At 42.4% G+C, this 11135-nt stretch overlaps 1 protein-coding gene across 1 annotated transcript in view; it reads right to left on the bottom strand.

The window, feature by feature from the left end:
- Positions 1 to 238: 238 nt before the first annotated feature.
- The window catches only part of LOC107664385 (BAH and coiled-coil domain-containing protein 1-like), a 104051-nt gene continuing 93154 nt past the window's right edge, over positions 239 to 11135 (bottom strand). The window contains exons 20-29 of the mRNA XM_016454942.1: positions 9855 to 9935; positions 9507 to 9636; positions 9262 to 9379; positions 7636 to 7711; positions 4743 to 4851; positions 4524 to 4634; positions 3507 to 3644; positions 2101 to 3314; positions 1199 to 1435; positions 239 to 856 (exon numbers count right to left, since the gene is read on the bottom strand). Coding sequence (XP_016310428.1) covers positions 647 to 856; positions 1199 to 1435; positions 2101 to 3314; positions 3507 to 3644; positions 4524 to 4634; positions 4743 to 4851; positions 7636 to 7711; positions 9262 to 9379; positions 9507 to 9636; positions 9855 to 9935 — 2424 coding nt within the window. The 3' untranslated portion in view covers positions 239 to 646. The remainder of the gene's footprint in view (positions 857 to 1198; positions 1436 to 2100; positions 3315 to 3506; positions 3645 to 4523; positions 4635 to 4742; positions 4852 to 7635; positions 7712 to 9261; positions 9380 to 9506; positions 9637 to 9854; positions 9936 to 11135) is intronic.

Genomic DNA, 11135 nt, shown 5'->3' with positions numbered 1-11135 from the left:
TCTGTACACTACACTTATATAAAATAGCTTCGAATATTTACATATAGACAGAAACAAAATAAACACACACACATAAAAAAAAACAAAAAAACACCAGCAACCTGTCCTGTACAATATACACCTGAATAAAAAGACATGTTAAGAGGTACTGAAGTGTATGGCTTGATAGGAAATAATTCCCTATATATATACATAAATGAACTTAATATATATTTATATATATATAAATGTACTTAAATATCCCTGGAATCATGAAAGTGACGTGCAGAGCGCCCCCACACTACCGCTGCCTACAACATGGCTCAAGTCTTCATAATCACCTGCCATGTTCTCCAAACCAACAGTTTTGCTTTGGTGATCTAAGATCAGATAACGGTTCATATAAAATTAGATCCACAATATGTCCGTTAGAAAACCTCAGAAGAGAAGTAGGACCATGGACAAACTGCATCTACTGTACTGTATAAGGTATCGCTAGGAGGAGCATGCACATATCTCCTCGGAGTAGACAGAGTTTATGGGTATGAGGGTAGAAATCTACTTCCTGGTCCTCTCTCAGAATGTCCAGTCTCTTATTAGCAGTGCGACATCTCTGACTTTGGACCAAAGACAACTCAGTAGTATACGCAGACAAGCAAGTCCAGTGCTAACAGAGTATGGACATCCCGTCTGCAGTGAGCAGCTGGCCACTGGTGGGGTCGTAAGTGCCGGCCAGGTAGTACAGGTCATGATAGCTCCCATCAGACTTCCTGTTGCGGGTCAATCGCTCGTATTCCTCAAGTGTGACCACCTGACACTTATGAGAGATTGTCTGGACATCGTTTTCATCCTCATGGCATGACTGGTACAGAGCATGCTAAAAACAATGAAAAAATATAATTTACATTTCCTCTCGCTTACCTGCTAACATTTTCATAATATCAGCATTTCAGTACTGACTGTCAAAACTTGACATGAGAAAAAACACTGAATAGCGCTCCTAACTTTAATTATTACCTGGGTGCAAATTTTATGATTTCTACAATGCTAATGAATGATAATTAGGTTTCATGACTGAATTGAAGGTTATGAAACAGTGAAAGCATGACTTAATACAGATAAGCCAGCTTATTTTAACATAATTCAAATTAAATATTTGTAGTATAATCATCTAAATGTCCATTGTGACTGACAGTACGCCATATGTTTGGATACTTACTTTGCCATCACGATGTCTCTTGCCTAGCTTGGTCTCTTCAGGGTGGTAGAACCACTGGACCTTCACGACCATGCTGCTCTGCAATGACTCCCAGAAACTCTCAATGCGGCCGATTAAAGGCAGATTAGGCTGCCCAGTTGAAAGAAACACAGCACAGTCTCCCACCCGCACCATGTCCTTGCCACGCACTATAGCCTTGTGGAAAAGCTTCCGGGCCTTTCCCTTAAGTCCACGGCGCTAATGTGATAAAGAGAGCTTCAGGTTTTTTGCAGATGTTTGCATACAACAATTATTTCATTTGCTTAAAGGTGAAATTTAGGTGAAAAGTTAGTAAAAATAATGATTGTTTCCAATCAGGAAACTCGGTTCTGGAGGGCTGGAGTCCTGTAGAGTTTAGCTCCAACTTGCCTCAACACACAACAGCAGGTTATAACACCTGCTTGGAAGTTTCAAGTATACCTAGTAAGACCTTGACTAGCTGGTTCAGGTGTGTTTGATTAGGGTTGGAGCTAAACTCTGCAGTACACCAGCCCTCCAGGACCGAGTTTGGTCACCCCTGAGCTATCATTTGCACTATAGTTAGCCACCCACTAAACAGCTTATTAAACATAGTCACAGGTTAGAAACTCACACCATTGGCTGGGCCTTGTTATGCACTATTTTGAAATTGGTAACTATAATGGTTAATACCAAACCACAAGGCTTTCTATTTGTACTCAGAATCTAAAAACAAATGGTATTACTGCATCCCTAGTTGAGCTGGAAATTGACCACTCAGAGCAATGCTTTGGAAGCACCAAAGAGTTAAATCGTAATACACTTTAGGACAACTTGTCACTGATGCTGCACATTAAGCTGGGATCAATGAGAGCAAAGCAGTTATCTTTTCAACACTGACTCACTTGTGTGGGGTTTCCAGACCACCTCCACAGCTGTCTAGATGGCAGGATGGGTGACACTCTGGGTTTGGTCTGGTCTGCTAGAAGCCGTTGCCTCTTAACCAGATCTTTAGAGGTTTTGGAGAGTGAACTGTGACACTCTTTCCTCTTCTGTGGCTTGCTGTTAGTACTGTGATTGCTATGCCCACCTTTGGCACTGGACACTGCCACAGCTTTGGCCACAAAGGAGTGCCGTGGGGGTCCCACAGGGGGTTCAGGGGTCTGGAGCAAAGAATGGTGGGGGGTCAAGCAGCTTTGGAGCAACAGCGTGGAGCTTTCCTCATCCTCCGAGCTGTAAGATGAGTCATTTTCAGAAGAGCATAGACTGGAACTTGAGAGAGAGCCTGAACTGGAAGAGCTGGAAGAACCTGAGGAAGACGAGGAGACTGAGATGCGTGAGAGAAAACGGCCAGGTGTTCTCAAACTTCCAGAGCCAGGAGCAAGTGCTGCATGGCCCGTCCTCCTTTCCACTTCCTCCTCTTCTTCATCCATGTCTGAGTAAGAGCTGTGGCAGTCCCTGTGGCAGCCAAGGTTCAAGTCTCCATACTCACTCATGCGCAATGATGGAGAAGGCTTCCTCTGGACTGCTGTCCCTTTTAGCAGGAGCTCTGCTCGTGAGCCATCTCCTTTCCTGTTGTCCTTGACCAGCAGAACTGGGTGTGAATAAGCCTCTGCCCTGGGCAAACTACCCACCCCATTGGAGCCAAATCCTGAGGCTCCCAGCAACAGGAGAGCCTTACTGTTTTTAGTCTTTGGAGACGTTACTCCTTCATGGTCCAATTTGACTAGAAATTCGGCTTTCTTGCCCCGATGTGGTGCTGGCTCCTCAGTCCTCTTCTTTTGACCATAAGAAGTGTTCTTGCCCTCCAGTGAAATCCCAGATGTCTGGCTGCCGAAGGATGAATAACCATTAGCTATGCTGCTAAAGGAGTCGACCTCAAAGGAGCTACTGCTAAAGAGGCCTTTGGTTGGTGTCGTCATGGAGACTGAAGGTCGAGAGGATGTTTCTGCCACCCTGCCTTTCAAGGCCCTCTTCGAGGCTGAGCCATTGAGCTGAAAAACGTTAACAGGCATTCTCTTCCTGGGTGCAGCCACTGATGGCCATGTCACAGCAGGTGCTGAGCTCTTGGCTACACTGTCTGAGAGAGACTTTTTTAGCCCTGAACCTTTAGGCCTCCCTGTAAAGAAATGTTAAACATTTATAACAAACTTGATGATGATCAACATTCATTGTCACAGTCTTGGACAGCATTTTTGGACATTTTTCAGTTCATAGGCACATTTGTAAAGCTGTCTAGATAGGCAGTCTACTAGGTTTTGAGACAAAGAGTAAAATATGTTCTATGGTGGTTTATTGTAGAAAGTCATACCTGGTCTTCTGACAGGCTTCTCCTGAACTTTGAATCTGTCTGTATTTGCCGTTCTTTCACTCAGAGTCTTGTTTTCTTGCATGGAGCTATTTTTGTGAAGCTGCCCCTCAGAGACGAGTGCAGGACTCACATCAGCACCTGAAAGGGCAGAGGAGGTGTAATTAAATTTTTGTATTGACCTTTACAATGCATGTCAAATATATGTGAAGTCTAAGAATCAATGATAGAAGCTCAGTTCCAAATCCTAGTGAGCTACCAACCTAGGCAGTGTTTTAAGGCACCATATGTGAAAATAGGCAACTTCTAAGATACCTAGTTATGGCTGAAGTCTAAGGCAACATGTATTTATCCATTCCAGATAAGGCAATCCCATTGAAAACAAGCAAACATTCGCCAAGACTGGATTGAATCTAAAGAAATATCAGTATAGACTTCAACCCAATATTTCTGTGTACTTTGTATTTTTGTGTTTAGTAGAAAATTGCTTTGTTAGCTAAGCATGTACTAATGCAAAACTCTTCAGAAATCAAATGTGAATGTTAGTCAAATCTCAAATGATATGAGGAGTTCTATTTTATTTTTATTTTTTTTGACTGGCTGTTAAAAAGGTTGCTGCCTATGTGAAGGGTTTTAAATAATTTTTGTTACCCTGATGAAAAGACCAGCTTAGATCAGTATAATTTCCAATTTCCATGCTAGTCCAGCCTGTTATTTACTACTTGGAGGTGGTTTGGTGCTGTTCTAGCTGGTGGCCCAACACAGTAAAATTATTTACAAAAGCAGAGCATGGTTTTTCTGATGAAAGTGGTTGACTCTGCTGATGAATCTATTCAAGATGCCTTTTGGGGACCATCACCCAAGTCAACATATGCTATGTTTGTCTTCCCTGCAGGGTAGGATGCTGCCTGTTTAGACAGTAGACAGAGGTAGCTGACTAGGTTTTAGAACAGAGTTAATGACAGATTCTAATCAGAATTTCAAGTGAGGTAGAACTATAAAAAACAAAGTGGGACCTACATTGGATTTGGTAATCGGGAGGGAGAAAGCGAATATTGGAGAGAGAGATCCACCCTCTATCTCCATCATCAAACTCCACCATAACCCCACCAGGTTTACCTTCATCACCATCTAGAAGACCACCAGAACTAGTTAATTTAATTGAAACAATTTACAGTAGTTCTTTAATCCTTGAATTATGTGCTATTTAAGAAAGAGAAAACTATGTCTATGCCTCACCCCTTCGCACAAATCCCGGGTAAAGACATCGTGAGCGCTCACTCCAGTAAGCACACACTCTAGTCCCTTCTTTTAGCACAGCCTCAGTGTCAGGGCGTATATCCAGTACCTAACACACACACACACACACACACACACACACACACACACAGGAACAAACTTCTGTCAGGCAATGCCAGTGAAAGTGGTTTTGGACTCCCAAGATGATAAATGACACACACAGAAGTCAATCAGTGAGGCTCTTATGAAAGCAGCACTTATCTCATGCCAGCATGTTAGGGCTGAAAGCCACGGAAGCGGAGGTGTGGTAAACACTAACTTGCTGAGTAATAATGAGGAGTGTGTGAATGGAGCGACTGTGATTGCAGGTTTGCAGCATTTCTCTCAGTGTTGCCAACTGCTTTCAATTGAAAGTAGCTAAAACTGGTAGCTAAATGTCACTAGATGACATCACAATGGCAAATTCACTGATCTATATAAAGATGAACGTAGATCAGTGGGCAAGATGAGAACTTAGATAAGGTTTGTCCAAGCAGTTGCTATATTTGTCCCTAAACTTTTGAAAAAAGTCTCAAAAGGGGCGGGGAAGTCGCTAAATCTAGCTACAAAGTAGCTAAATTGGCAACACTGATTTCTCTGTCTAACAGAGCGCCCAGATCCCCCCATTCAGCTCAAACCCCTTTCAGGTTTCTTTAATTTACTGTTGCTATGGTAACAGGTGCTCTCTGACTGAGGGGATGTGAAGCTGGAAGGTTGTGCGTGTAGATTGGTGTCAAAGGTACATGGAGGAGTGGAACACTCTGGAAAGTGGAAGTTCAGTGTAATTAGAGACAGCTGCTGCAGAGCGTTAACACACAGCTGAATAACAAGTGTGTGTATGTGTGTGTGTGAGAGAGAGAGAGAGAGAGACAGAAACCAAAAAAATATTTTATATTTAATTTTTTTCTGACACTTGGATGTTATAAGTTGCACTGAGTAAATACATAAAAACAACCTGCTCAAAAACTTCCCCCATGGGGCAACTTTTTGAGCAATTTTGCCGGGCAACTTTTTTTGAGCAATGTTGCTTGGGCACTTTCACATTGAGAATGGATAACAAGTGTCTATCTGGATACTTTAGATTGGTGGTGGGCCCTGTGTCTCATCTGGTTGCCCGTTGGCGGCAACAGTGTCCAAAGTTGCCTGGCAACATTGCTCAAAAAGTTGCCCCTTGCATCATCAGCCTAAGTCTTATTGCCAGTTATCCATAAAATTGGCTATGACTATTTTCAAGCAGGTTTCCCATGTCTGGTTAGGCAAAGTCATATGGGTTTGGATCGATTGGGAGTTAATGGTGAGATCATTTTTATTTTTAGAGGAACTATTTCTTTAAATACAAAGCCTTAAAATCCAATGCTCATGGTCCAAAAAGCTGAAAATACTGTAGCACTTACTATGAGTTGTTTGCATGTGTATATGGACCAACAATTATAAAATAGGGCATTTGAATTGCACAAACAAGTCCTGAGTGTACAGTCATTTATAATGGTGGCTGTTGAGGGAAATATCGATTTGCCCTGCTGGCACATTCTAGAGGTTTGCTGTGGGATTTCAAAAGATATGAAGGTGCTGGAAGGGCCCAGTGCTCACTGAATAAAGACGTGCAGTGTGCAGGCCTCTAGAGGAGGTAGATGTGATTGTGTTTTGGCTGCTAAATAGTGACAGATGTTCCTCACCAATTTAGACAGGATGCACTTTCCATGAACAGTGTAAAAAATACAAAATGAATAAAAATCAACAAACTGTCAGTAAGAAGAGATGCTTAAATTTCTGAAAACATTGATCTCACGCTCTCAAATTTATTTTCTGTTAATATTATATGAATGTTACATAATATTTAATCCCTTTGATTTGTGTGACTTTCTAGAAATAAACATTAAATAAACATTCAAATAAACAGATAATACTTAATGATAATAATGAAAAACTCTACATATTTAAAGCCCCGTTCACACAAAGAATGATAACTATAAAGATAACTATAAAGATAACGATATTAGCGTCCACACCAGCGAATGATATCGTCTGTTTATTCTAAGCGCAAGCGCCTCTGCCGCTTTAAATTCTCGAGCTCGTTACAGCAGGATGGATTCTGATTGGCTCTCAATTTTTTATCGTTCATCAGCTGGAGAAAAATCATTTTGAAAGTGATTCCAACGATATCGTTTCTCTTTGTCTTTATCGTTATAGTTGTGGTGTGGACTCTGCTATTCTTTAATATTGAGAACGATTTTTATAACTATATCTTTATCGTTATCTTTATAGTTATCGTCCTTGGTGTGAACGGGCATTAACTCAGCAAGAGCTAGCTAAACCAATGTTGGTCTGTAATAAAAATATATTTCCCAATGAAAAAATATTTGTTTGCTAATTTTTTTCTTACAATTAATGCGCAATTAATTTTACTGCAACTGATTTAATATCAGTTAAACATTATTTGGGGCATTATTTAATTTCATGTTATACAAAATCTAATCTTTCATACAACAACAAAAACATGGCATTTCTTCCATATAAAGCATTAAAGGTACTGGGACACCATAGTGTATCGTCTTCATGGAAAGTGTCAAGAAGAGCATGTAATGTTTGCAGATGTATGTGCAGTCTTGTACGTGAGAAGGTGTGAACAAGGGTAGAGCCTGAAGTGGTGTGAAGAAAAGTGAGGCAAAAGGTGTGCTGGAAACAGGACTTTAGGAAATGGCATTGTGTATAGGGATCTCAGGAAAGAGGACATTGTTTTGTGCTGCTGTGTAATGGAAGAGGGGATTTTGGAGGATGTGGTGATGTGTGTGCGTCCTGAGAGGCCAAAGCTCAGAGCGTAGGAAGGTTTGTTTGCTGTAAATGGGAAACTCACAGCTTCCTGCAAGAGTTGCTCCAGGGAGTAGATTCTGGGTCGGTTTCCTCTCTCCCCATCGATAACAATACTATAGCTGGAGAGAGAGCAGAAAGTACAAAGGAGTTATTTTCAGTGGTGTGTGTAATGCTTGGCCATCCGTGTCAAACTGCTACGGAGGGCTCACTTTCATTGGCTGTGACTGATTCTCTTCAGTGACACTTTTACTGTTGAACAGAGGGCTTAGAGGAAGTGATGCAGGATGACTTTTGCAACCAACTAAGGACTGTGGGAAACTAGTGGGTGATAATCACTGCTCATTTAACTGTGGTAGTGAGCATAATCCTATTGGGGTAACGTCAATCAACATGTCTTGGTGCAAAACACAGCAACAGGAGTTTATGATAGGTGCAACACCTCCCAGAAGCAAGACTAATGTCCAGTGTGGAGGACTCCCTGCTGATGTTGGTGCAGGCGATAGGCGATTTCTGAACTCTCTGCCTGTCCTGTCACGGCCATGGAGGCCGTCTCTTAACTCTTAGCCTGTCCTGACACGACCATAAAAGTTGTTCCTGAACTCTCTGAATGTCCTGTTACGTCCACAGGGGCCGTTTCTAACCTCTCTGTGTTCTTAATTGCAGTTCCGTCTGCTCCGACTTGGTGGCATTCAGATCCACCATGTTGGGTTCCAGTTCAGCCTGAGCCATCTTGGTGGTCCCCTGCACCATCAGCTCCGCTGAAGTGCTCCTCAGCTCCATTAGCTCCGCCCTGGTGATCCTCAGCTCCGCCTGTTCCGCCCTGGTGGTCTTCGGCTCTGCCCTGGCTTCCTGCTCTGCTGGCCCTGCCCTGGTCACCAGCTCCTCCAGCTCCACCCTGGTTCCCCGATCTGCCGCAATCTTCAGTCCTACTTCCTGTCCATGGGCCTGGCCCTCCATCCCTCACCCTGTTCCATCTCTGCTCCACCTTAAACTTAAGTCTGTTCTTGTTTAGGAGCATCTGGAAGCCACTCCTTAAGGGGGGGCTATGTCACGATCACCAGCTGGAGTGCTCTTGATAGCCACCAGAGGGCACTCCATCCCATACCTTTGCCACTCTATCCTGGATGGCCTTCCCCATAATCCTTTGCACACACTCATCAGCACACATTGTTTGCACCTGTGTCTTGTTAGCCTTGTTAACTCACCTTATAAAAGCCCGGTTCTTTGCCATTTATTGCTACATCTTGTATGTGTCTGTACTGCAATTCTAAGCCTTGTTTCCTGGGTCTCCTGTGTCTTGGTTCCTGGTGTTGTTTCCTTGTCTGTCTTTTGGATTACCCTTTGCCTTTGTTTTGCCCTGTTATTGTTTGGACTCATTGCCTGTGTATATGACCTTCTGCCTGTTTCTGGATTATGCCTTTGGATTACCCATCAATAAACACTGCACTTGGATCCTCAAACTTTCATGACACCTTGCTTGTTTCTTGGTAAAAATATTGAATATTTTAAATATAATACATTATTGACTGGGGCTTATTTTTTATGAATTTGTGCCATTTTACTGTACCATGTTTAAAACTATTCTTCAGAATTCCAGAGACCCGCCCCCCCTTTCCAAATATTTGGAAAGGGAGTTTGTGTGTATTACAGTACAGTACAGTACACATACGCATCAGGCAACTCCAGGGGTTGCAGACGAGCAGCATATAGTAGTTCATCATCTTTGGAGATCAGAATCTTGAGTCCATCGGTCAGGAACTCTTTGGTCAGAATACAGTTAGGAGGAACTGCAAGATGAAAAGTAACAACTCAAAATACAATTTTACATAACCAAAGACTTCACATCATGCCTGACATCACCTGCCAGTTGTGGTAAAATCACTACTGTAGTGTAGACCATAAGTATCCATTTACCTGGAGCAGTCCTGCTATTAGATGACACCTTCCTCTCATCCTCCTCTGAGAAGCTACTGTCCTCACCCAAGTGGAAGCCCTCATCTGCTGCAAAACTCTCCATTAGACGGCTGACTGCTCGACCTTTAGACTGAACCACAGAAACAGCACATGCACTGAATTGCTTGAAGGAAATGGAGGAAAACTCTTTTATACATTCTCCATGTTCAGCAAAAAATGTCCTCACTTTTTCAGACTAAACGACAGAGCGTGTGAACATCACCTTACATGAAGTCGCTTCTTACTCAGCAAGAGAAGACAAGCGTTAAATGTACCAAAAGTTGTGAATGCTTGAGTTTGTGTGTGTACCTCTCGAAGTCTGGTTCTCCGAGTGCTGCCGTTATCATCACTGTCTTGGGACTGGGCTTCGGTCGACCAGTAAGTTCTCCTCTAAAGTAAGGTAAAAGAAAAACCTTTAAAGATAAGTTGCAGACAGTCATAGGCATCTGAGTTAAATGTATGCAACCAATCCACAATTTGGAGACACCTACTAAATCTTAATTACTCTTTTTCACTTTTTGAAACAATAATAAATTATTTAAAACTACGAAATAACACAAACAGAACTATAAGAATACTAGTAAACAAGACTTTACAACTAGGGTTGTCCCAATTAAGTTTTTTGTCCCCCATACAATCATTTAATTTAGCTTATCTGCCAATACCGAGTCCTCATCCAATAATTGTGTTTACCTAGTGCTAGGTGCACACTATAAGTACCTTCAAGTTATTAAAATCAATCCAATGTGCGTGCTTGACAACTGAATAGCTCTGCAATGCTTTAAGGAATAAAATGCCTAAATCTAATCTAAGCTCTTATATTTATTACAATTTAACTGTTTTCATTTTAGTTTCTTAGACTGTGTATTTATTTGATGTCTGTGCGCTGGCGTGGAAGCATCAGCAGAAGCGTTCAGCCCTCGTGTTCAGCCTCCTCGTGTGAAGACCAACGAGAGTTAAGACCTGCGACTTTACCTGCGCGACTTCACCGAGCAATGAAACCGGCAACGCACAAGTATTATTTTTATCTTCCCTTTACACACTCTCCTTTTCTGTCCTCTCTTTTCCACCTCTATCATGTGTTTCCAAAACATTCCGGTTGTCTCTCGACAACGCTCTAACGTCACACGCAGACGGCAACGCAATGTTGCTAACCTGCATCCTATCTCTACATCCTCTACTGCACCTCTTTCTTTCTCTGTGGGTCTCTGGAATTGTCAGTCAGCTGTCAACAAAGCAGACTTCATTTCTGCTTTTTCTTTACAATCCACACTCAGCATCTTGGGCTTGATTGAGACCTGGATTCGTCCACAAGACTCAGCAACCCCAGCTGATCTAGCTAACAATTTCTCCTTCTCTCACACCCCCCGTCAGGTTGGCCGGGGTGGGGGCACTGGTCTGCTCATTTCTAACAATTGGAAATACTCAACCCACTCTCCCCTATGCAATTATAACTCATTTGAATCTCATGTGATCACTATAACAGCTCCTGTAAAACTCCAGGTTGTGGTAATTTACCACCCTCCTGGGCAAATTCTATCCACCTTCCTAGAAGAGCTGGATGGGCTGCTGTCCTCATTCCCGGAGGAT

This window comes from Sinocyclocheilus anshuiensis, unplaced genomic scaffold (genome assembly GCF_001515605.1).
Source record: "Sinocyclocheilus anshuiensis isolate Anshui unplaced genomic scaffold, SAMN03320099.WGS_v1.1 scaffold321, whole genome shotgun sequence".
NCBI lineage: Eukaryota > Metazoa > Chordata > Actinopteri > Cypriniformes > Cyprinidae > Sinocyclocheilus > Sinocyclocheilus anshuiensis.
This window is presented reverse-complemented; position numbering and strand designations above follow the sequence as displayed.